Raw genomic sequence first — 26,843 nt, forward strand, 5'->3', positions numbered from 1 at the left:
CCAGAACTTTCCTCCAGGCTAATGCCGAGGGCTTAGGTATCTAAACCAAGGTAAAAAAGCCAAATCTAGTCCATCAGAGCAGTATTCAGCTTTTGTCAAATCTTTTATTAAGCAAAATACTTTGGAAACACTTAGAAATCACATTTTAGAATTAGAGTTTAAAAATACAATTGCCACACTATCCACGTAGTGTAATAATACGAAAAATACAATTACTGACCAGCAACAAAATCTCCAAATCCTATGGTGGTGATAGTGATGAATGAGAAATAGAGACCTTCAATGTAATCCCAGCCTTCAGTCACCATAAAGACAAAGGGAGGAATAACCAGATGGACCAAGACACCCCAAACAATGAAAATAGCTGTGCATGTAATTTGTGCTTTCCTCTGTGAAGAAAGAAGAAGAAAAATTCAGGGAAAGAACTCTTAATTTGCTGTAACTAAAAGTCACTGAAGTAAAGGTTTTTCCTTTATGCAGAACAGACTATTCTTGCAACTATTTACTCAAAAACGATTATTTGTTTTCAGGGCATTTCCTAATATTTCTCTTTCACACACTCTAAAAGTTTAAGAGTTCCTGATATTTTATAAATAGGCTGGTATACAGACATAGCACTCTGGTCTAAAAAGCACAGTTAGTATCTCTGATTTTTACTTTATTCATTTCAGTACAGAGGATCAGGAGCTGGGTTAGGCACTTCTCTCTTATTTGTCCTCCCTCCCCTATACCACTTTTCTAACCTCTGCACAATTTGCATGCACATGTGCATTTCACCATCATTTTCTGTACTTTCTCAGGTGCTGAACCAAGAAGATTTTTGTTGCATTAACACTTAGGCTCTTCAGGTCTTCAGCTCTATTTGTGAAATTAGAGCCTAAACCAATCCCACCCTCTTCCAGGCCCCTGCATTGCCTCCCATCTCTGTGCACTGAGCTAGAACTGAAATAAACTCACCCAGCAAGGAGGGGAAAGAAAAAAAAAAAACAAAAAACCAAAAAAACACAGAACAAAACATCTTTTCTCCTCTGGTTCACTACATTGCAGGAAATGCTCATGCTGGCATAAAGGCAGTTGGGAACAAAGCAGGACAGCTTATTTCAGTACCAGAGACACTTGAAGGGAATGTTCATGAAACTAGAGCCTCATCTACATTCAACCAACAGTTTCTACTATAGGAAAAATGTATGTCTCCATAGAGCCTACGGTATTTATATTTAGTATCATTCAAAGGTTTCTTCAAGACCTCAATTTGCTAAGATTTCTGGCAGAACTTACCTACAGGACCTAGTGCTGCTGTCAGTTTTATCTATGCAACACCATCTGGGAAATTAATACTTGTGTATGTGTTTGTTTGCTACCAAGCTTAGCAGGTAAGTGAAGAAGTCTAAGCTTAATTTATGCATCAAAAATACACAGCAGGCAGATAAGCAAGCAGAGGACCTTACCAGGCTTACTCCTCTTTTCGTCAGAAACTGGCCCAGCCTCTTGGCACGTCCTCCAAAGAACTTCCCCAGAGCACTGATCCACGTCAAACAGAGAGGAACTCCAAAGAGCCCATAAAATATGCAGAAGAGACGCCCAGAGGGTGTCTTTGGAGAAACATTTCCATAACCTAAAAGAGGTAAGCATGTACATGGTCCACTCCTGTTACAGAGCATTCAATGCAATTCTACCTATACATAAAACAACACTGCGTGGGCTTCTGCTGTATCAGACGCTCCTAATTTCACCATCCATAAGAGCTTTAGTCTACTCCAGCTGCTGATCATCTGAATCTGGATGCCTCCCAAACCTACTCCAGCAAATGTGTATTCCATTAATGCAGACTGAGAGGAATGCTACATTTTGAATGTTTCCTGAATTGTGTGCACCTTTTTCTTTATTAGATAAATACAAGATAAAACTCATCTCAAGGCCTCTGACATGATTTCACTCCCTCCAGCAGCAATGTGAAAAGCCTGAGTTTTAATGTGAACCAAATTTACACAGTAAAAGTTCAAAACTGCCCCCAAAGTTAGCTTCCACTTGCAAGACTCATTACACACATTTACCTCGTGACCTGGTGCCTATCCAGGGAGACAGCTTGTGGGTGAAGGGGAAGATAAGTTGTGACAAAACAAGGTATTTTGACTGAATTTAGCTTTTTGCTGGCCACCGAACCCAATAGGGCATTACAAACACTGGCTCTAAAATCAGTCTACTTTCTAACCTTCTGCCATGGTTTTGTTGTTTAGGTCAGTTCCTAATTTCTTCAACTTTTTGTAATAAGTTATATTATAAGCTGGGTATTATGAATTTCAAATCATACATGAAAAATATGATGCTGTATATGGTTTAATAGTAAGACTTCCATTTCTGCATACCTCAAACTTTCTCTAGTGAGTTTGCCCTCCTGTTTCTCACACAATAGGTGTTGAAAGGGTGTAACAATCTTATAGCAAAGATTTTTCTGTAAAAGCAGAATACAGATGATTTGGAGCTCTTTTGAACGTCAAAGGAAGAAGTCTTTCAGTGCAGAGCGTATTAAATCTCACTGCTGATTTGTGCTTATAAGAGCACACCTGTTCTTTGCTTTCTTAAGGACGGAGGAAAAAAAGTCTAGTCTGTTCTGCAATTGAAGAACACTGCTAATTCAGTAGGTTAAGAGGATGCATGTGAGTGGTAGGACAGCCACATAAAAACGTCATATAAACATGCTTCAAGCATTAGCTTAATGAAATATTTTGTAATAGTTTTTTTCTGGGATTTTATGATCTGGAAATTTAAGCGCACGATTCATTGGAATTGGAATGACACCAGTCATCCCAGACACCAACACCTTGAACCAGTTACTCATCAGAACAGGCAGCATTTCTCTCATGTACATCCATTAACAGAGTGCCAAAGTTTTTCTCTATGAACCTGCCCTTAAAGATAGGTATTCTATGCAGCTCCAGCGACTGGGACTTTATTCAGCAGATATCTTCACACAGAAACAGAAGAGTACAAACCCACCAGAGTGTTACAGCTAGGAAAGTTGTTATAGTAAATACTTACCAATTGTAGTGATTACAGTAGCAGCAAAGATCACAGCATTAGGCCAATTCCAGTTGTTGAAAGTGTTGTTCCCAGTGATGGCAACCCCTTGTCCAGCAGCATTTGACACAACCTGTAAGGAAGCAGTTTACAGTCATTCTTGGAAAATTTCAGCAGCCTGAAAGAGGAATGTGCATGTCCCTCTCAGGTTTTCTGCATTTTGTTCATACTTGCAAAATAATCACACAAGTTTTTTGTGAAGGCTAGCCTTGTATATTCACTGACAATAATTTTATGAAACAATAAAAATTTGCCTCAGCTAGTAAGTAGCAGGACAGGTGCTCTGACATTTAAATAGGGATTTTTAATTAGATAAGCTCTTACTTGATTTACCAGTTTTACCCAAATGGATCTCTTCCAGAGATCAAATGCTGTCTTCCAGGCCCAGCTGGCATTTAATTTCCAGCATAGTTCCTAAATTTGGTTCAATACTAGACAGGGACATCTTCAGAATTACCACCCATTTCAAAACACTGTTATAAGCCTCAGCTTGACTTGGGTATGAACAGGACATCACAGAATCCTTGACAAAGCTAGCGTGATTAATGTTAATTCACCTGCTGTCCCTGGCAAAGCCAGACTATCTAGAAGTCAGCATAAAACTACTTTTAAGCAAAGAAAGACAAACTACACTTTTCCAAGCTAACTAAGCTGTTTCCATGCAACAGGACTCTAATCACTGACCTTGAATTAGGCCCCTTTCTCATCCCCTGCCTTTGAATCTAGTAAGCTATAATGAATGCAAAACGTTTGTTCACAGTGTTGGGGGAGGGGGGAGGGGAAAGTATAGTTATTGGGTGTTTCCACAGATTCAGCAAGTCAATTTTTTGACATCTGTTCAGGTCTTCAGGAACTGAAGAATTATTAACCATTTTCACCTTTTGTAGGAAGGGATTTGGACCCAGCCTACTGTGACTTTCAAAAACTAGACTGTAGAAACTGCAGTTTCTACAAAGCCAATGCCTATTTTGCCAAAACTCGAAGTTTCAAATCAAAATCATGCATCTTACAATTCTGACATGTATTTCTATCTCCCTAAAGTGAAAGAAAAAAGCAGTTTACAATATTCTGTCCTAGAAATTTCTAGTTACTTTAATATTTGCTCTGCTATGTCATGCTGCAGTTAAAGCCTTCTCAAGCTGCATCTGCATTTTCCGCTTCAATGTAAAGTGTGCTGGTCTAAACAAAACTCTAAAGCTACATCCACATACGGAGAGGGACAGGTATCTTCAAAAGGAGACTCATCCCATTATCCCACCTTCTATGCCTCTTCCTCAGAGAATGCTGAACACAAACAGCTAGTTGAGCTAAATGTCTAAAATTACAGATGATACACTTTTTACCTTTTAACACAACAGGTAAGGTTTATCTTAAACTGGTATGAATTAATATAGGAACCTGCAACTGACTCTTCCTTCCTTCATCCCCTCCCTCCTTTCTTCTGTCCTACTTGATTAACATCTGATCTTACACCCAACAGAGACTCAGCATAAAGTTCAATCACCACTAAAAAGGTATACATGTTAACACAGGTTTTAATTATTCTTGAGACTTATTATGTATCACCACCCTCCCACTGTAATAAATTGCCCTCAAAGTGAGTGTATTGTGCATATACAAGATGCAAACGATTTAATTAAAAATGCACTTTCAATGCAGAAGCTATTATAGAAGATAAAAGAAGTAGCACACTGAGTGAATGAAGGTACGGAACTAGACCTTTCTCCTGAGAAGCTCGGTGTGTGTGCAAAGCGGCATGCAGTGTCTTTCCATAGCTTAAGCTCTCTGGATTAAAAAAAAAAAAAAAAAAAAAAAAAAAAAAAAAAAAGATGAAGAGAATGCTCTCACCAAGGCAGTCATTTGTCATAAGAAAGCAGTGTTGAAATCAGAAGTAGCCCTAAAATGGGCAGGCAGATAAACACACACAGTACTACCCCCTTTCAAAAAAGGAGCCTGTTAATATATAAGATAGCTACACTGGATGACAAAAGTTCATCTGAGCAAAGACCAGAGTAACTCCATTCATTTCTGCTATGGTCTGTAAATGAATTGCCTACAGTCTCAAAGAACATCCAAAGCACCTGACAGATACAATCAGTGATCTATGCACTTCTTCCACTGCCTAGCAAAACCGCACAAAACGTTATATCAAACACCAGTTCTCCAGTTACTTTCCATGCTTTAAGCTGACTTAGATTTTCTTCTTTTCCTCACAGAGCAACCGAACTCATAAGAGAGGCACTGAAGTATCTGTTTCCATTGTCACTGGGCCATTATCTCATTGCCTGACTCCACCTTCAGTCTGAGTTAATGAGCTCAGTTTCCCAGAGTGCAGAGGCAATTACTTGCCAGTGGTTGAGGTCTGGAGGTGTGAAGGGGGCCCTGACTCAAGGGGGAGAGAAGCAGCTGGAATGAGTAGCAGCTGCCCTTCACACCCAGTGCATTAACATTTTGGGAGAGGGATGGCCAGCTCTTCCAGAGTTGCATAAACACTTGAAATTCAAAAATCACAGCTACTCTCCAGCCAAAGCTGCGCCACCCTTTTCTTGTCCCTATTAGCACAGTTATCTGCTATTAGCGCATGATTATCTACAAGCTACAGCCTAACCTTTAAGTTACTTTATGCCTGTAATAGGCCTGAATGTGTATTGCTGCACCCAACATATACAATGCAGCTGCCGGAACACAGTCACAAAACAAGCTTAGTTAGCTTTGGTGCGGTGGGAAATACATAGCTGCTTTCCAAGCAGAGTAAGCTTTGACCATATTGAAATAATTAAGTCTTTTGGCTGCAACAAACAAATGGACACTATACAACTGAACAGCAAATATTTTTTGCTTGGTAAATCTGTTAAGCAATGTCAAAGATACCTTTATTTTCATATGCTAGGATACAGAATGCACCAGTTTGCCTGTGTCAGATTTCTCAAACTACAGAAAATTTGCTCTAAAAAGCCTTTGGCTGGGATTATTGGGGGTGAGGAGGTAGAGGTAGAAGAGGTAAGATTTTGTACCTGCTCTTAATTTCCCAAAAGATGCTGTTTCAAAAGTGTCTTTTAAAGTAAGTCCAAATCAACAAGTTGAAAATAGTTAACCTGGAGCACACACGTTGCTTTAGATTCTATCTCATGACTGTCTGTATTGATAAAGTGAAAACTTTTAGGTCAAATGACTTCTGCCTCACAGCAATGAAACCTCTCCTCCCTTTCCTGCCCCACCAACTCTGCACTTTAGCAAGTGAAACAAGCAAAATAAAGTCTCTAGCTCCTGAAGTTACTGCTGAAAGTAAATAGATATTGCAATTGTAGAGGGAAATTTAAAACACATAAAATTAATACACCTTTTGATGACATTAACAGAAGTAGAAACTTTGAGGTAAAGAGGCTGTTTGAACATAATCAAGCATACCACTTGTTCCACTTGCAGGTACTTCCCCACAGACAAACCAACCGCAGCACTGCTCCAATACAGCCCTGTTTTCTGGTTTCAGTGACATCTTTCCTTAATTCTCTGATGATCAGGTTTATGATTTACCAGAGATCAGAAGAACTAGCTGTTAACCTCCATTATGTGTTGTCTTGGGCAAAGAAGAGTTTATCTTAGACAGGATTTGAGATGCTTTTGGGAACATGACAGTTGCATCCTCTATACAAGTAAGGATATGACTGAAGAATTGGGGGGGGGGGGGGGGTCAAAAATGGGAGAAGCCTTGAGCCACATTGGTATTATGGATATTTTCCTACCTCTATTTATTCATCTTCTTCCTCCCCCCACAAGAAGGAAAAGAAGTTCCAGAACAACAGCAATGTCCTCCCAAACTCCCTCCCAAACATACTAGTGTACTTCTTCAAATTGCTATGAATTACAAAACACATTGGCCTGTCAAGGTTTGCTCAGGTGGCTTAAAAGCTTTCAACAGTCAGCAGACCCATCTCAGCTGTTCTTGTCTTCAGAGTAGCAGGACGAATGGTTAAGTCTGACAAATACAAGTACACAGTAAAATGGGACAGAACAGAATTACATTTAAACCCTGTAAAAGTAATGTGAAGGTATAAAACTAAAGGAACAAGCAAACCTGATTCTGTCTACATGACTAGGAGTGAGAAGGATCATAACTAAGTATGCATAATATGCTATTTTACTTTGTATTTTTAGCCTTCAGAAGAAAAAAAAAATGTACAGGACAACCACCTTACATTTCCATAAATATGAACAAGTGAAAGCCATGTCTTTATTTTCTTTTTTCTAGGAAATACGTAATATGAAATAAGTAGCTTCTGTTCAGTAAAAAGTACCTCGTAAAAAGGTGCACCTTTGTTAAAGAGCTGGTTTTACAACTTCATTGCAAAATATTAATTGCAAGCAAATTCGCATTAGAAAAAGTGAATTTGAAATCTCTTTACAGTTGTACGCTTATGAAAAGATGTTCACATATGACAACAAAAGGTTTGAAACAAGGTACTGCATACACTGTTACCTTGTTTAGACACCTGTGATTATTTTTGAACTAGTTCATCATTATCCAAACCCAGGCATGTTTCATAACAGCTGTAATCAAGTTGTTACAGCTATAGCTAGCACAGAATTATCTGAAGATAAGAAGTTTGAATGCATTTGACTTATGTGCCTTGATAAGAGAGAAGAATATGATCAACCATAAGACTACCTTTGCTACAGCAGAAACAGACTTCCCTGGGTAATGGCAGTTACTGCTGCACGCTTTGGCACACAAGCAATTGTGTACCAGTGCAACAATACACACACGGATAGTAATATTATTCTAGGAGTTAAGGGCTGCAAGAAAGTTGTGATCCAGGCTTTGTATATCAAGTAGGAATAATTTCATATTTGGAATGAAATCTGAGGCACTTTAGTAAGGATTGGCTGTGTCTGATAACAATAAGCATTAGGAAGAAGGAGGCCTTCCAAGGTATTGATGGCCAAATGAACTAAAGACACAGGACAACAAACAAGTTATGTAACCAGAGCAACAGATCCTTCCCCACAGGCACCCTATTACCTACAAAAAGAACAATCAGATACCACCCAATCTTAGGTGTCCATTTGAAGACGCTAAAGCCTCCCATCTGTTCTTCAAAGCATTCCCTGGAGATTTGACATAATTTGACAAGTCTAATTGTAGTTTTAAAGTTCTCCCACTGGTATGGACAATTCTCTTTTGCAAATGCAAGTGTTTCTGTTTGATCAGAAAGAACTGAACTTTTAAGCTTGAAATCAGACCCACTGGCTTTAATTCTACACTCCTCAACAGTATTACCATGTATCCCCTGTATAAAGTGCAGCTGCAAGGAGCTGATGCATCCAAAAGCAGAGTCTGTTCGTTAAAGCAATAACTGATGCAACGTTTCAGGACTCCTGAGCTTTGTCCCCACTTCTGACTTCAAAGGAACATGAAATGGCTTTACTTCTTTCCTCAAGATTTTATGCCTACGCTGTAAAACATTTAATGCGCAGAGGAGCATTTAAAATTACAAATTTACACAGTACTTTAGAGACCTTCCCACAAGGCATAAATCCTTTAATCCATCATACTTTGTAAATGGAAATCAATGCAGTACTGTTTTGAGTAAGCAATTGCATCTTGGGACTGCATTGTAATCCTCCTTAAATTAGCTGTGTTTTTTGTTTTTTCTCCTTTCTCTGGATTCTCTGAAACACCAGGATGCAAGGTACACATCTAAAAATTTTTACAAAATCCTCCAATTCCATTTCAAAATAGTCCATTGCTGTTCCACCTTCCATTTCATACATACCGAGAATGTGTCTTTTCTGTGCTGATAGATGACATTTAGAAACCCACATGACCCAAGGAAGATTTTTTTCTTCTCCCAATAGCCTACTTATACTTTTCCCCATTGCTTGCATTACTGAACATTTTATCCAACTGAGATCATTTTTCACATTGACATCCAAATTTTTTCTATAATTTGAAGAAACTAGAAAAGTGTGGAGTAATTATCTAATCACGAGTACGTAGAATACTGACAATTTAGCCAACCATAATATAACTATCCGGGGTCATAGGGCTTGCATTTATAAATATCAGATGAAACTTTACACTGCTGTTCATCTTTCAGCAGTTTTAACTTTAACTGAATCCAGCAGCAACAGGATAAAATAGCAGGAGACAACAGGCCCACAAGCAGTCAGCACTGCAGTCTTGTCTTTGATTTCACCACAAGGCATTTTAGGAGAAGAGAGGCCAAGTCAATAGATATGGAAGAAGATCCAGAGATACAGCTACACGTGCTCATACACAGATGTCACAGCTTCCCCCAGGGATAGAGAGGCTTCTCTACCTGTGGCTCCCAATGCAGAATCCTTAGCATCACTTTTCTTTTTGTAGTTCTTTGCTGGTGAAGTCTCCAGAGAAAAAGCTTTGGGCAGAAAACCTGAAATGTGCAATGCAGAGGAGAGCATAGGCATGGCAAAGCTATCTCTGACAAACAAACGAGAATTTGGAAGAACATCAGCCACCATCCTCCAGATAGCATAGTTGCTACATAACATAGATGGAGATGTTTGCATTCTCAAAAATACATGTGACTCATTCTCATCATGCACAAAGAAGGATGCAACATATGTTGAGATTGCCTCCAGTCACCTGGAGACAAATAGGTCCAGTGGTGCAAGAACTTGCATGGACGTTTTTCATGGCTTATAGAATCAAAAAAGGTAGTCTAAAGGTAGTTTAGGTAGCCTTTGGACTATCTAAACTACTTCAAAGAAAATGCAACTGCATATCTTCTATTTGTCCTCCTTGGTTTTTGCAGTTACTCAGCTTATCTGGCTACAACCTTACAGTTATAGTAGCAATTGAATGTTTACAACAATCCAATTTTAAATGCAATTAGAACATATTCAATTGTTAATGTTTATCTTGGCAATAAGAAAAAAAAATGGACTCAGATATGTTAAGGCTCCCAGGCCAGAGCAGCATTACAGGGTTCTGCTCATCTAGATAACACCGACCCAGGATTACAGGCAAGCAAAGAGAAAAGACACCCTCTCAGTCAGTATCCCTTCTCAAGAAAAAATAATCCTCGTGTGGTCACAGCTATACTGACAGTTATTGTTCCTCAGACTTATCATGCAGGCAAGCAACACAGTCACCATGGCCAGAAATTTCCTGCCCTGTTGGCATATGGCACTTGGACATCTGCTGGCTTATTGACAGCAATAGAAACTGTTCCACAGACACAGCCTGAATTTGTACATCCTTTACAGCCAGATCAAAAGCGATCAAGCTAGGAATATTAGTCCTGGCTGACAGCTGACATTAATTGTCTATAGTAGAAGTTTGTGGCTCTAGTGTTTAAGCAAAGATATTTTTATAATAAAATCTCATAATCTATTGTTTTGAGTTGTAGTAGTTACAAAATAAAGTTTAAAACTGACTGTCTTTTTTCCCTTCTTCGACCTGACTGAATAGAGGATACTGCATATCACAGAAAATATTTTCCTTACTGGAGTGTCTTGGCAGCATGGGGTTTGAGTAAGGAGGAGGAAAGAGAAGCCAACTATGCAACTAATGATCTTACCAATGAGTAAAACTCAGAGAAACTTTTCTCCCCCAATCACTTTTCCTGTCTGGATGGAAGACATGTATATATACACACACGATTCATGAAAATTTTCTGAGTTCTCTGAAAATTTCATATTAACCTATATATGCTTGAGACTAAAATAGTTTGCTTCTCTCCCCAACCTTCACTTCCAAAGACAGCTGCACTACTGCTAAAAAAATCTTCCTATGCCACAATGCTTACTTGGGTAGCCAAAGACTCAAGGTGGCAGAACTGCAGAAAGACAAGTCAGTACAACACAAGGTTAAATTATTTGATCTAAGTAGGAAAAATGGCAGCTATTCTAAAGTCATCTTTAGGAGTGCTGCTGTACATGTGTCTGTGTACAGGGAGATCAAAGCTCACTGCTTCTGGGATACAGAAAAATCCTTCAAGGAAACCAAAACACACGGCCTAGAATACAAATGGCAGCATCCATTTTGGACATGCATATTTTTGCCAGCCTTTTGGCATCTGGCAAATTCTGTAAGTAATCTGCTCAGACCAAGAGTTCTCAGGAAACGAGGGTAGTAACTACACCCCCCCCCCCCCCGAGAACAGCACTAGCTCCCCAGAAAAACACAGACTTGTGGTTCCTGCCCATACTTTTTTCCCCTATCTCCAGTGTAACAACAGCCTTACCCTGATTGCTTACTTAGACTCCTAGTTCCCAGCTGACTGAAACACGCTGGCACATGACCAGGACCAGCACGCAAGGCCAACTGATCAAGCCTTTCAGGCTGCCTCAGGCACTTGACTGTCTCTGTGGGACTATGCTAATCAACAGGACTTAGGATGATTGACCTTTCATTTCCCTCTCTCTCTCAGCATTATCTGAGTTTGGAATATGAATTTGATGTTCGTCAGGACAAGATCCATGCCAGATGTAAAAAAGAAGTCTTTTAGCTGAGTCCTGGATTTCCTACTCCACTTTTGTGGAGAATGGTTTGCGACCTTTTTTGTAGAAAGAAAAATAAGACAAGTGAACCACATTGTCTCAGTGTAACAGGCAACACCCTTGTGTCTTGCTAACCTGTGAAAGTTTTACTGTCCGTTGCTGACCTATGTAGAGAGTAGAGTTAGAAGGTGGTTGGGGCAAGAGATGCAGGATATGAGTCAGCAGCACCTGCATTAGAAAAGGATGGTGGGGATGAATCAAACAAAAAAAATTCCACATTTATTAAAGAGGACACCATATGACTGCGCAAGTCTGATTCCTGATCAACTAAATATATACAAATGGATCCTCAGTTAAGTCAAGTGTTGTGCAAGGCAGTTCTTCCCAGCTGTCTACTAAAAGTTGCTAGGCTCTCCAAAACTCTTGCAACTCCTAGAACTTGTACACACCATTTAAATGAATGTCAGTAGGATTTCAGGCAGAAATAGCATATGTTTCTAGTATATAGTGGGATTAAGGACAGCAGCCACCTATCACAAGTCAGAAGTAGAAACTGAGTCTCAAGAAAATAGGAAGTAGTCATTGAGGGAATAATGTTAACTTTTACTTTTAAAAGAATAATAAAAATACCCCTTACATTTGGTGTTGACAGAAGAAAATGGTAAACCTAACCACAAGCATATATTAACATTGTGTGAAAAGCCAAAGAGATCAATAATATTATACAGGATTCCTCCCCTCTTGCTCATGAATAGAGCTAAAACAAAAATAAAATGAAACCCCAAAGAGCAAGTGTTAGTCCCATTGTTTACATTCCTACATAGAGCATCTACAAATAGCAGGGGATACAATTTTTCCCTTTGCTGTCATACGCTGCATTTATAAAAGGGTTGATTAAGTGTTACTGCAAATAAAAACATATTTGCATTTTTTAATCAATAGTTTTATCTTAAAATAAAGTTCCTATCAAAGGGCAAAATTTTGAAAGTTCCCACTTAGAGGAAAAAAAATATATATATTGCTGGCAACACACAGGTTTATGTACTTTAAGAGAGGCTTTTCTTTCCAGTAACGGCAAGATTTAATCCTGAATGAGAGATATTTTCACATTCCCACTGACCGATCAGATAGAATGTTATTTTCTCAGTTTTCCAAGGTCTTCGGAGAAAGGAGAACTTCTTTAAAAGAAGTCAACACACCAGTGGATTTAAATAAAAAGTTAAAGTTGCTAAAAGGGATTATAAGTGATCCACCAAAATGTTAACATACAAAACAGAAAGGTTAAATGCACATATTATAGGTCAAGCACACTGCAGATAGCAGATTTTGTCCAAAAAGAGGATAAAACAAGACTGAACTTACTCTACAGTAAGTTTAGCCAATCTAGTTGATTTTTCATTTACCCCGACAATTTCTGTGTCTCATGCTATTCAATACTGCTGCTCAATGCACAACTGTATTGCAGATCCAAGCCATTCTACAGTTCTTACTGCTTTCCCTTCATTACACTTAACTTTGGCCTGTCAGCAACTTGGACTTCCATGTAAGCATACCTTTTTTTAACCTAATAGAGCCCCTACTGCATGCCACTTCATAGAAAGCTGTCCCTACATCCAAGCCTAATATTTAAAGCATGCATGTAAATACATGCCTGGTTTTCATTTTGCATATTTTCATTATAACAGGAAAGCAAAGCAGATATTGTTGTGTCTGTTAATTTAGCATTTAGCATGCTGAGAGGTAGGCGGGTTTTTTTTGGTGTACCTTGATCTTGATTTACTAATTGTTCAGTTTTGCCACAATTCAGTGATTTTTATGGAAAAGAAAACCACTGGGGGACTTTTGTTCCTAGATTTCACCAATGTTTTTAGCAGACTCACTAGTTTTATTTGATGAAGAAAGTACAGAGTGGGCTAGTTTGTCCTGCAAAGGACTTTGAAAACAGTCAGATTCCAAGAAAAGTAATTAAGCACATGCCATAAGGAAGGCCAAAAACAGAGCTGCAGATTCCTTAAAATTTACTGATTAGTCAAGAAAGCAGAACAGGCTGTCTAGTAAGAACACCTGAAGACTGGGGTGCTAAACACAGGCATAAAAGATACAACACACAGAAATGGTCTGTAGCAGAGCAAAAATACTCTTGACTAAGTGACTGCATCACTCTGCTGTAAAGATAGCCTGTGTATGTCCACCAAAGAACAAAAATGAGCTAGAAGAGGGACTAGAAACCCCCCAAATCTAATTCCTACATACATACTTTTATGGTGGAAAATGTTCTCTCTTTTCTTTTTCTTTTTTTTTTTTAAGTGTCATTCTGAGGAAGCTTCATCTGAGGTTTATTTAGGTGCACAGAACTGAGGAAGAACACAGAAATATCACAAGACAAACTGGACCTGCTGAACAATGAACTCTTCTAGATCTCTCTGAGAAAGACAGGTTCATCAGATAAGCCAATTTATACCTATTTGCATTTGAAGTTAGGTTAGGTGTTCTGTTTAAAATTCACACTATCTGATCCCAGAATAACCCTTATGTATAGAGAGGATTTAAACATGAGCATCCTCCCAATAGGTTAGTACACTTCTGCACTTTCTTTTTTTAAACCTGGGGTTTGTTTTATATTTTTGTAGAAGGAGGGTGGGAGGTGGGGGTGGGGAAAAATACTTAAACAGCTAAAGTTTGTAACAGGGACCAAGCATCAAGCTTGCTTAATCTTTAACTGCTGGCAACCCAGGTAAGAGTCATTTGTTTAACCTGCAAAGAATATTCTTGCTGAAGGTATTACTACAGGCCCAGCATCTTAAACTGTTCTTTTACTCTATGCACTACCTAATTGGCAGGAAGAACCAGGGTAGAGAACGCACATTTGTAACAAATAGGAACACTTATTATTTCATTCTTTCAACTGTTCATTTATTTCATTGTTCCCAGTTTATAATTTAACCACATTAAGTGATCCCTAAAAAGGTGATCTGTTAATCAACTCATATCGGGCAGAACAAGTCATGCTCTTCAAGCACAACCCTCAACTAATTAACCAGAAATATCTCTAATCATTCAGAGACAAAAAGGGGGGCCAGGTTTTCACCAAATACAATCATGCAGAATTAGAAAATGCACACTTTGCCTTGCTTTTAGCTTGTTGTCTGAAGGCCATGCAATAAATCAAGAATTCAGAGATGTAAAGAACCATCTCCATATAGGCTTGAACCTGAAAGACTCATAAAAATTAATTGTGGCTACTATTTGTAAGTCCAGAGGCCTCAGGACACAGCCCAGTGGAAACAATTTGTGAGCCTACAGCCAATTTAATTCTGTATTATTACCTGGGAATAGAGAATGTAAATAACCATGCCAGCTAGTCTATGCCCTGAAAAATGATCAAAATTAAACTCAAAGCATGACCAGGATGAAACACTCAGAATACATAAGAAGTGAGGATTAATATCTTTGGCACTTTTATAGTGCCAGCATTAGGTACATTGAATATTCCCACTCCCCCACTCCCCAATTAAAGCCAGATATTCACATGCTGACCATTTTAGTAGTTCATATAGATGTGTAATTGATGATCACCTCAATAAGGCCTGCACTAGCTAGAACATGTCCTTAGGGATGCTTCCATTTTGAGGAACAGTCTTAGCATTGCTATAGTGTGTTCCAAGACTACCTGCTCAACAAGCTTTATTCACTGGTCAAACAGCTCCTTTCACTCCCACCCCTGTAACTAGCAATGTATCACCTCTTTGTTCCCACTATGTTGAACATAAGCTTCCCAGAATTTATTGATATTTCTGACTTTTGTATGGAAAGTTACAGCAGAATAATCAACCTAATCAAAAAAGACAGCCTGCCTGAGGACATGATACTTCACCAGATGCAAGTGCACTCTTCTTTTTGTTTTAACTTTTGTCCCTTGGCATGAAGAATGAGGGCTGAGAGTTTTAAAGGAAATGGAAAATATCCTGGGAAATAATCACCATTGACATGACAAGGGAATTCTTTCCTGTGGGACAAACAAGTGGGTGGGGAGTGAATGCATCTCACTCTACCACTCAACCCTACTAGTACTCTCTTCCCAACTTCTGCAGTATCTGAAAATGAATAAAAAAGTCATTCCAGGAAAAGATGCTGATTTAACAACAGATACGTGTATGGTATGATCACCTGCCTGTAGAAGAAAACCACTGCAAACCCATCTGACTTGGCTGAATTATATCCTCTCACAAGAGACAGGAGACTGGCAATATACAGCTTAAAATTAATCTATCTTGTGCAATTTCCTTTTCCAGTCTATGCTATGAACTAAGTCTCTCCTTTGACCAGCCTGAAGTGAGAAAGAGTTCCAGAACTTCTGTATCTTGAAATCAAACCTTATTGCTCTTGAAAGCAATAGAAGTTTTGTCATCAATTTGAAGATAAAGGTCTTAAACAGGTAGCACATGGGTTGTGATAAGCCCCAGCAGTCCTGAAAGCATAAAAGTAATCACACAGCAGTCAGCTGACACACTGACTACATCTTTCAGGGTTATTTACTGGCATTATTTCAATAATTAACAAGGATGGCATTGGACATTTCATTTGTATTACCCATGCATCTGGGCATCCTATAAATCAGGCGACATTGTAGACTTTGACATAACTCCAACATATAAGCACTTTTTTCAAACATTTATTCCTCAGTTGATTTTATCAGCCTACAAACGAGTCATGACTAACAGTACACATGTGAATAGTACGATTGAAAATGGGATATTTTCAAAGCCAGCTTTGAGACATTCTAGTCACCCATGACAACTTATTCTGCCTCTCCTTTCCTGCAACAGGTAAAGTGCTATCACAAACAGCAGCAGTAAATGGAATTTTTTCATTACATTTCATTAGTCCAGTCATACATTTTAGGCATCTCAACAACAGAAGCACATCAATAAAAATGAAGGGGAAGAATTTCAAGGAACAACATCTAGGACACTTGAAATCCCTTTCCTGATGTATTACTGTCATTCTGCAAAGCACTGGTGAAATTCAGCTGTCATAATCCGTACAATTCTAGTAATCTCCATTCAAAAAAAAAAAGAAAAAAAGAAAAAGAAAAGCAGACAAGGGCTAGCAGAACAAGGGGACACTCTTATGGGTACGCCGATGCAGTTTGGACTACCTAATAACAGAGGGAAGGAGTTCTTCAGACAGAAATATCAAAAAATTTCACCCTTTTGTGTGGCACCAAAGACCTGCAGGAATTCTTCCTGAAGGATTGACATGATGCAGAGTAGTCAGGGAGAAAATAAAGGCTGAAGAGTAAAATTAATTACCTAGAAAGAAACAACTATACTAATAAATAGACAACAATAGCACTTTAGCAGCACCAGCCTGAATTATGTTTTTTCTGGGAGACTTCTAACAAGAGTTTTAAAAGTTCTTTCGATAAGGCTTGCGCATCACAAAATACATGTCATTTCCTTTGTTGGGTATACCAGTGGTTCTACAAAATGGACACACTGCCCTACTGATTTTTCAAAGTCTCATCTTAAGACCATATTTAGTGAGAAGTAAAAGTCAAGATTACTGATTCTGTAGCAGTTATTTCCACACTCATTATTTGCATGAAGTGCTGCTTTACTGAAAGCTTATAGACAGCTGTTATGTCTGCAGCTATCAGACACAACACAGGAGCTGTCCTCTTCAGATTAAGCAAGGTTTGCATGAAAATATTCCAGCTGATAATGGAAACAGAACCCTAATCAAGGATTGCAGCGAGAACACCACACAACCTAAGGGGGGGTGGGGAGTGAAGAAGGCAGGTTCTTTGACTATTTGCTTTGGTGAAAAGCAAAGCAAGAATTTCATTTACCTTTGCATCTTCCACTCATAAACCATGGTTTTGTAAAAGTTATTTCAAAATACAGTTTGAGAAATTCAGTCAACACATAGGCATTTTCTAAAAAGTCTTCACATTCACATACATTGGTGTTTGTGGAAACCCGTTCCACAAACGGTGCTTATTGATTTTATTGTCTGCAATAAGTTTTCTAGCTTCCATGTTTCCCATCCTCATGGAAACCCTTGTCGTATTCCCAGACTCCCTGTACTGAAAGGAATGCCAAGTCTGAGACTTTAGTTCTCGCACTGTTAATTCAAGAATGATGCCACAAAATGACATTCAACCCAAACAAGGTTGGGCCTAAGCACATATCCCTTCTGTCTTTCAAAGGCAAGGAAGGCCAAACCAGCATTGCTCATATGCCCTTAGGGAAAAGATAATGGCTTAACAAGGAATTAGCGATCATTACTGCTTTGTTCAGTTTTTTAATAATCTTTTTACAGACCTACAACTCAAAGGAGATACAGGCTGTGAGTAGTCAGGTCTTTGGAAGTATTTGTTGCTATTTCTGCAGCTTAGCGTGTAATAGTGAACTCTTCTTGTGGCTACTGCTGCAGTTTTCATTCTCATTTTACATCATGCATTCAAACCCCTAAGAGAAAGGGCAGAAGAACTGACAGCTACTGTACAATCAGAAATCAGGCAGTCTTAATCCGCTACAAGGTGAGTTCTGAGTTTTTTTTTTTAACAAACTGAACCATTACAGTTGAACAGTTTTTCTAAGTTTCTCCTCACTACCAACTACCCCCTGTCCCCACCCCAGCATAGTAGAAACTCAAGACAGAGTCACATGACTTTTTAAAGATTTAAATGATCCAAATGTCTTCATTTGTCACTCCAATGGAATTGGTAGAGAGGTCAATGTTCATATCTAGAAGTCAGCTGACAGATCTTGGTGGTCTAACACTGAAGCCCTGCTCCTAATATTTTCCTTGCCACAACAACTAGATAGCAGCATGCTTCCCTAGCAACCTCCCAGCCCAGATGTGTAAAAAAGAAGACAAAGAGCAAACTATTGTGACAGAAGAAGTAATGAATTCCCCTGCAATAAGTGCTTAAGTTTTGGAATATTTTCTATTCGTAAGATGAAACATGAAGTCAAGTCATTTTGATACTTAGGTGGTAAGAGTCTATCAAAGAAAAAAAATGATGTGAACAAATTGAGTTCTACTTCCATCTGCAGTACAAATAGGTGTTACTGTTTCCTCTGGAAAAAACTTCTAATTTGTATGGATATTAACCTCTCGGAGGCATGTCAATATTTTTACAGCATGTGCTCTTTAAGACCTGTTTATGTATGATGTATAGCATGAACAGTTAATTTTCCTATAAGTCATAACTCATAGGACAAACAATGTGAGAGATATTAATGGAAAGAGATCAACAAGGTTATTTCCTTTTGCAGCTTTCTGCAGAGTTAAATAATAAGTGAAACTCATAATTCAGCAAGTTAGTTAACTGGAACTATTTTGTCATTGCAGAATCGAGACCTGAAGCTTACCCATTTGTGATACTTGCAAATTCCATGGTTGAGTGAACTAAATGCTGCTTAACTTTATTTCTCCTTTCCATTTACGTGCGATGGACTTGAATACTAATGGTTTTGAAAAGGCAGCTAGCTTCTTTGTTAGATGGTGACTACAAAATTGAACAGTTGATAAAGATTTTTTTTCCCCTATTAATTTCAGGACTAGATTCCAGTTTAATGAACTAGTTAATAAAGTATTTTGATGAAAAGCATATTCACTGCTTTACCAGCATTGCCTTGCTTTTGTGATTAATACAATTATGGAACTGTTTCCTCTTCACTTTCCCAAGTTCCACATAGACATGTTTTGAAGACAAATTAACTAAAGGTTACTGCTGCATGAGAACTGCAGCTGTTCTGCAGATGCTAAGTGCCCCAACTTTTCTTCCTCAGAAGAAAGATTACTCTTATTCAGAAATAAAACATGTCAGAGGATTTCATGGATTCATTAATACAGCTTAATATTGAGAGCTCCTGTGCAGATATGCTTATAATATACCATTTCGTTGAAAAGGAAAGTATTTTAACAACCCTTACGTTGCATCAGCTGAATTAAGAAGTTAGAAAGCAGTAATAGCTGATTCTGTTTCCTTCCTATCTGAATACATACATGGTGACTAACATAGCCAACTCCCCTTTCAAATAGCTTTGGTAAATGCTGTTGTCCCCATTTTACAGATAAGAAAGTGGAAGCAGAAGGGTCAAGTAGTTTAATCAAGCCCTGACACCAGTCGGTGACCTATGTTAGGCAGGGTTAGAACCAGACCATGTTTACATGAGACTACACAACAGTTTACTATAGAGCTGGTACCGACTGCATAAGCAGACGCTAGCCCAAACAGCAGCCCAAGTTTTCAGAATAATAGTTTAGTTTAGCCGAAGTTGATTTCAAGTAGATTTAAATTAAACCAAAACAATCTTAGAGTCAATAGAAACAGTTTACTGAGATTAATTTACTAAATGGGGATGGGCTAGGTCACATCTTTGAAGCACTGTACTTTTTTTTCCCCCTTCCACAACACAAACAAGGCCTCAAGACCTGAAGCAGCAACCCAGCAATCCAGTTCATCTTAGTAGACTTTCACCCACCTATAAAATGCAACTGGAATATAAACAGAAAAGTGTTGATAACACACAAGAGAAGTGAAAGGGTCAGTTGAATATAAAATTAATCCCCCCCCTCAAGCTTTCAGTGTATACAAATAGTTCATTAGGACAAGTCAAAACACAGGAGATCCAAGTTTGACAGCTTTGCTTAGAGAGGCCTAAGAAGCTTTTCCACTCATTGAGTGAATTGTAGCATAAAGTATTATTGCATTGAGAAGTTTATTATGCTCCCTCCCATACATAGCCATGCATAAAAAGATACATTTCAGATTAAAAGAGTTACAGAAAGTCACTTGAAGAGTTAGAAACAAACAAACAATAAACTCCAAACAATTTTTATGGATGTTTGTAGTAGCTAGGACTAAAAATTCCATAGGCTTCTGTTTTGAAAAGTGTTTTTGGATTGCACTCCCAAATCTCAACACAACATTAGAAATCTTGCTTCTCTGAAAACAGACTAGAAGATGCTGCCTGAGGTAGCATCACACCTCTCATCTCCTACTTAACATCCTAGAAATATAGCAAAGGTAGGAGGTACTAGTGCAGCAGCCTGCATTAAACTTACTCTATTTACAAATCTCAAGATGACTTTTTTTTCCTAGCAGCTGGCTGAAAAAAAACTGAGTCAGGATGATCAAGAACATTTTTTCAAGGATTTGGAAACTGAAGATAGGTTGAAAGGAATTTACATCTCTGATAACAATATCTTAAGGAAAAACAAGACAAAACAAAAAAGCTTCTGGACACCTGTTACTTTCTTGAGAATTTATGAGCTTGCACGTGATAGAATAAAAATTCTATGTCTTTCAACTGCACCAAAGCAATGAAATAAAGCTTCAATCAAACAGACTTGAGTGGAGAAGAGTGCTGAGAACAACGGCAGTATTTTTAATCAAGCAGACTTCTGAACCGCAAAACAGGAACAAGGACTACACTGTAGGCTATTAACTCCCCAGGGGTAGAACCTTTACTAACTCACCTTGTTAAGCCAAACAAACAAAAAATTTCCAGTGTAGTTTAAATCAAGTGAAAATTTTATGTAACTTCAACCACACTAGTCTTCTGCCCTGTAGCGTTCCATTAGAGAAGAGGCAGCAGCAAGGCAAGGCAGGCTTCCAATGTCAAGAAGGACAGGATGCTTTGCAAGAATAGCAAGGTGATGGTTTTATGTTAACAGCAGCCTCAAGGAAAAGCCCACCACCACAGAAACACTGCTTACTTTGAGGCTTTTGTTACTGTGCATTTAGCTTTATCCACAGCTTAACTTAAAATTATGTTATCATTCACCATGATCCTCTGATGTACTACAAATCCCTTCAACACAGATCTTGGGGTGGGGACAGCAGGCAAGGAGGGGAGGTTGCTTGGGACAAATATATTCACATACAAATGCAGAGATCTGCCAGCACCGTTAAGGCCCGATATGAAGAAGTGCAATCAGTGATTAAGATAAGCATGCTGGGAAATGATCTGATCTAGATGCTGTCAGATCAGTAACAGCATAACTCGGCTAGTGTGTCTTGTTTCTTGTGGTGCAGGAGTGAATTGACTAGTAATAACATTACTGCTACTAAGAGCTACATATGCATTAAAAGATCTCTTAAACACAGTTAGAGCAGCATAATCAACATATGCACAAAATCCATTTTTGCTGGACTAGTATAACCTTAAAACTCATTCCCCTGCCACACGCACACTGGAACACAATCTTCTGCTACTTTATTATGTTCAACACTATATTACTAAGTACACACACTGTGTTTTATTTTCCAGAGGATTTCCAGTCAATAACTTAGACAAAAACAAAATACCTCCCCCCAAATAACAGAGTTGATATTACATTGAAAAAAAATATTGAAATATCTTTTCAATTCTGTGTCCTATGTAGTTCCTGGGCAGAAACCCATGGTAAACAAGTCATCGCATTTAACTGGGATATATCCTGTAGAAAATGTTCTGAACAAACAAACAAAAAGCAATTTTATCAACTGAAAAACCTTTAAACAAACTTGTTTCACAGCTTGAGTTTAGCTTTAAAGTTCATCCTGGAATTGTTTTTGCTGCAATATTAAACCAGCAGATCTCAGTTTTTAGATTACAGTCTTTAAGTTCAGCTTTATCAGTTCAAAATTTTTTCCAGCTGGTTTTACTATGTTTTTCACTCCCACCCACCTGAATGTCAAAAAAGCTTTGTTCAGACTTCAGAATGGCAGCATCACACAAACTAGTTCATAACTACGATAAGGAAGTTGCCATGCCTGGTGTCTTTATGGTGATGTTTTGCATCTTACTACTGAAATCAAGAGGAAGAAGGTAAATATTCTAATGACTACCAAAGTGGGATAGTTTCCCCACAGACAACATTGACAGGAGAGGAGAAAAATGATTTCATATGATGCAGAAGAATCAAGAAGTTATGATAGCCAAAAAAATCCCAGTTTCAATCCACTGTAGTTACACAAGACAAATATATTTAACCAGTGACTTTGGAATGAATGAGGACAACTACTTTAGCTACTGCATTTCACATCATAGCAAGCCATATTCATCAATGACTCAGTTTCAACAGAATTACTGCACCAGAAAAGTTCAGCTATTTGGCACAAATCCAACCCCTCCCTGGTGCACCGCACCCCCACCCCCACCCCCACCCCCCCCTCATTTTGAGACTATCAAATTGTGCACACTTCCAGATTGGTAAAGTTTTGCATATATTTCCAGTTCACTCCTAAACATCTACCATGAGTTGAATTGAAGGCAAAAAGTAACACGGAGCATTGGTATGGGGCAGGTAGAGTCTGTGCTCTGCCACTTCTCTCAATTGCCCCATCCCTGAGCATATAAAAAAGCCAAATCATCTTGCTGCTGTATTATGGGAAGAGGGATCAACTGGCAGCAGCAGCACTATCATTGCTGCCTTCTGTTTATTACACTCTTTCCTTCCTACCCTTGATTTCCTGCAACTGTCATCTCTAACTGTTCAGCAAGCATCTACTTCCTTCTCCTTAGAAGCTGGAGGCAGAGGAAGCACTTGCACTTTGCTAGGTAGAGACACCTCCATCCAGCTTAAGACCTGCTTGGCATCAGAGATGCACAGAAAGTCAAATTCACTGAAAAGCTGCAGTTACTTCAAATGAGTACGAATTTTCTTCAGAAAGATGAACAAAATTCAGCTGTAAGCACCTAGACAACACCCAGTGTTAAACTACTTTATCTCAGTGTTTCTCTGTCATGAAAAAAAGAAAAAAACCCAGCTGTTGGGACATCTGTCCAAATGACCAGCTGTCTATATTGTAGCAGAGCTGCGCATGCATTCTTAAAACGCATGCAAATAAAGCCAAGACTCTCCCAAAATGTGAACTGTATCTCACATTTAAGCAAAATAAACATCTACTTTCATTTCACTAAGTAGGCTGACAGGTTTAGGACTTTGCAGAGACTACATAGCAACTTCATTAAATTGCTTAATGTCTACTGCAGTCGCCCTACTGTCACCCTACTGTCCCCCAGAAGGAACTATCAAGCAACACAGTCCGGCCAGAGAGTCTACCTTGAAAATCCAGTGCTACTGTAACAAATTACATAGGGACAGAACAAACTTTGCTACTGTTTTTGCTGCTCTAAGGGAAGCAACTCTGAAGTTTCACATCCTCCCTTTCCCTTCTCTTGCCCCCCTCCCCCCCCAAGCCCTAAAACAAATGAAAGCGGAAACATGCAAATCTTATTTTAGAAGGGCAAACTGATAGTGATCACTTGACACGAGTGTAAAGCTTTCAGTGTACACTGATACCAATAAGAAAGAGTAATTTTCTAAGCATGAACTCCAATGCCACTTAAAAACCCTTGTGCCAACAAGGCAAACGCTGATTACAGAACTGCCCTCTATCATTCTGCAGTCACGTACGCACCATTTACACAAGCTTGAAGGTTGAAATTCTAACTTAACCGACAGGTTATCATGGGCCAACTATTTAATTTGATTTTAACGTATTTTCATAGCAGTCTGTGGAGCTAGTTAGCAGCAACTATTACAGCTGTGTGTGTAGTAGGGTGAGGGCTCCAGCCAGACTGATGCAATAGAAGTCTGTGGAAGAAGTCAGTACCGCGAGCAACTTTGGTTAGACCCCTTCCCTCTATGCAGCTGCTTGGCTCCAATCACCTCCCCTGTTCCTCTGGTGCCTGGAAGAGACTCATCAGCCTTGCTCCCCTCAAAGGCCAGAGCAGACACACTTACAGCTGCTGCTTCTCTGCCAAAGAACCACACATGATTCTTATGCAACTTTCCCTCCACAGCTTTTTTTGGGTTGGGAGTATAAGAGAGGAGCAGCAGTATGAGCTCTTAGAGGTCACACACGCAAAAGTCATCACCGATAAACTTGATCTTTCAAGCACAAGCCACAAAAATACTGTATCATAGATGACTATACTTTCCACCTCAGGACCTTCATAATCATTTGCAGGATTATTTTCAGGCTCCATTAGCTATCACTTGTTAGCTGCCATCATCTGACAATCTCATGCCTTACTTTAGGGTCCAAATTTACATTAAATAACTGATACCTTTGCTGTTAAAAAGGAACAGAGTTCAGAGACCTGTGACAGGTCTAGAGACTACTCAGAGACTTTTTTTTGCACCTGCTGCAGTCTCAGAGGCACGCAGGTCTAAGTTTTGTTTCTCAGCAGCTGGAAGCTGCTTATGCAATATTTGGAAGATATCGTTACAGAACAAAGTCAATTTACTATTTGTCAGTTTGCTCAATCATGTCCAGCTTCTGTCTTTTCTCTGAAGCAGAAATACAGTCCTACAGATGGGCGCAGCACTAACCAGTCCCACAACAAGGGTTAAAATCAGGTCATGTCAAGGGTCAAAATCAGGAGAAATGCTACAGATGCGCATGTTGGTAGAAAGGGAATGTTTCATGATGCAGTGATTTCAGACTTTCAGCAGAGGCTATGATATACAACCTATTGATGTTAGCTTCCTACTTCCTTTACATCAGGCATGTTTCTTCCTCTTCAGAAAACAGGGCAAGAAATTTGAACTTAAAGCACTTCTAAAGCTACTTAGCACCCAACAGTGCCTTTGAACCCCGGGAATACACAGAGCACAATGCAAAAAAAGAAAAGTTAGCTTCTGTTCCAATTTGACTATAAATAGACCTGCTAGGGTAAGGCATGCCTAGAAGGCATCTCTCCTGCCTATAATTAAAATGTTGATTAGTATGTGATTAATACAGTGATATCTGAGTCTTCTAATATAAAAAGACAAGACAAAATAACATGCATGGAAACAGGAAAAAAAATGCCTGGCTAGAGTTTTCTGTTAAAGAACTACTTAGTGTTTTAGTGCAAAGCTCTAAACACTAGATCTTGCTGTTCTTGCTTGAGGAATATGAATCAGAAAGACAACAGGAAATAAAGGAGTACAAAGTTATGCTTTCAAACCTATGCCATCCCTTCAACAAAAAGGGTAGTAGAAATGAGGAGTGCTTATTGCGTGCCATGTTTTAGGGGTTCATTCAGCCTAGAAGTACAGTTCTGAGGAGGGTTGTAACGGCATGAACAGCTTTGTGTATGACCACAGTGGTATATCAGTTCAGAGCAGGAGTGCACCGCTGAAGTTATTCTCCCTATTGTCCCCAATTATCATGCTTTGATTGACACTGCAGAGCAGACTCAGAGCATATGAGCCGAACTCCTCTCAGACTAAAGCAAACTACAAGATGTATTCCAGGAAGAAATCTAATGCACATGAACTGCTCACGGGCATTCAATCCATAGGATCATAGTACAGTCAGTCAAAAGCAAATCCCTGCAAATGCAGGCACTGGGGGCTTCAGGTCCTTAGCACCAATTGTTTTGCTCTACACATCTACTCCCATTGGGCTGCACTAACTGCTAATATAGACATAGCTTTAGAGCACTTGGCTTCCAGTTTTGACAAAGTATTAAACACATAGGGCATGATGCGAACAAAAGGATTATCCCAGCAGCATAAAAAGGATATAGATTTTAACCTTTCAAGAGTCCCCATAAGACTGTAACCCAGTTTAATACTAGAAAAATATACACATGAAAATTACGACAAACTTGCCTCAAATCATTTTTTTCTGTTCAGGTTAATATTATTAAGAGATCCTGAAAAAGTAAAAAGGTATACTCCCTTTAGAAAACTGTATCACAATATTAACTTCTTCTTTCAAAATAGCTACCATAGGATTTAAGCACAGCACAGAGTTAAGATAAAAACAAACCATGAATTTTCACCTTTTTAAATATGGCTGGTCCATCTGGATTATACATATATATTTATAAGCAATAGTTTTCTCAAAAGCATTCTCACTTGCTTCCTTGCTAATCAAGCTATTGACTGCCATTTGCAATCCAGCTTGTTTCTGGTTGTATGTTACTATGTTGACATCTACTTGCAGTATCAGTGCGTAAAGTGATTGCTCTGAAGGTCAACAGCATTGGGAGAAAAACAAAACAACAATTCATTTTGTTTAATTAGATTAAGAGCAAAAGCAACAATTTATTCCAAAAAGGAAATCTATACAAACTCATCATTACACTGTATTCTCACTGGCTACAGCAGGTATCTTGCAATAATGATACATACAGCATGAAGCTAAACAGTGGTTCCAAGACCTTTTAGGACAACAGGCAGTTGATAGCCTGCAAAGCTTCTTGCATGGCATCATCTCCAGAGCAGAGCTCATCAGAAAACACACCTGACAGAGGAAGGTAACATGTCAGGTAATACTA

The 26,843-nt window shown here is 38.8% G+C and overlaps 1 protein-coding gene across 2 annotated transcripts in view; it reads right to left on the reverse strand.

Moving 5' to 3' along the window:
- The window catches only part of KCNK5 (potassium two pore domain channel subfamily K member 5), a 38,773-nt gene that overhangs the window by 5,886 nt on the left and 6,044 nt on the right, over window positions 1-26,843 (reverse strand). For both annotated transcript variants that reach the window (XM_026122991.2, XM_026122992.2), the window contains exons 2-4: window positions 3,040-3,151; window positions 1,449-1,615; window positions 221-389 (exon numbers count right to left, since the gene is read on the reverse strand). In XM_026122991.2, the coding sequence (XP_025978776.1) occupies window positions 221-389; window positions 1,449-1,615; window positions 3,040-3,151 (448 nt within the window). The remainder of the gene's footprint in view (window positions 1-220; window positions 390-1,448; window positions 1,616-3,039; window positions 3,152-26,843) is intronic.

Source organism: Dromaius novaehollandiae, chromosome 3 (assembly GCF_036370855.1).
Source record: "Dromaius novaehollandiae isolate bDroNov1 chromosome 3, bDroNov1.hap1, whole genome shotgun sequence".
Taxonomy (NCBI): Eukaryota; Metazoa; Chordata; class Aves; order Casuariiformes; family Dromaiidae; genus Dromaius; species Dromaius novaehollandiae.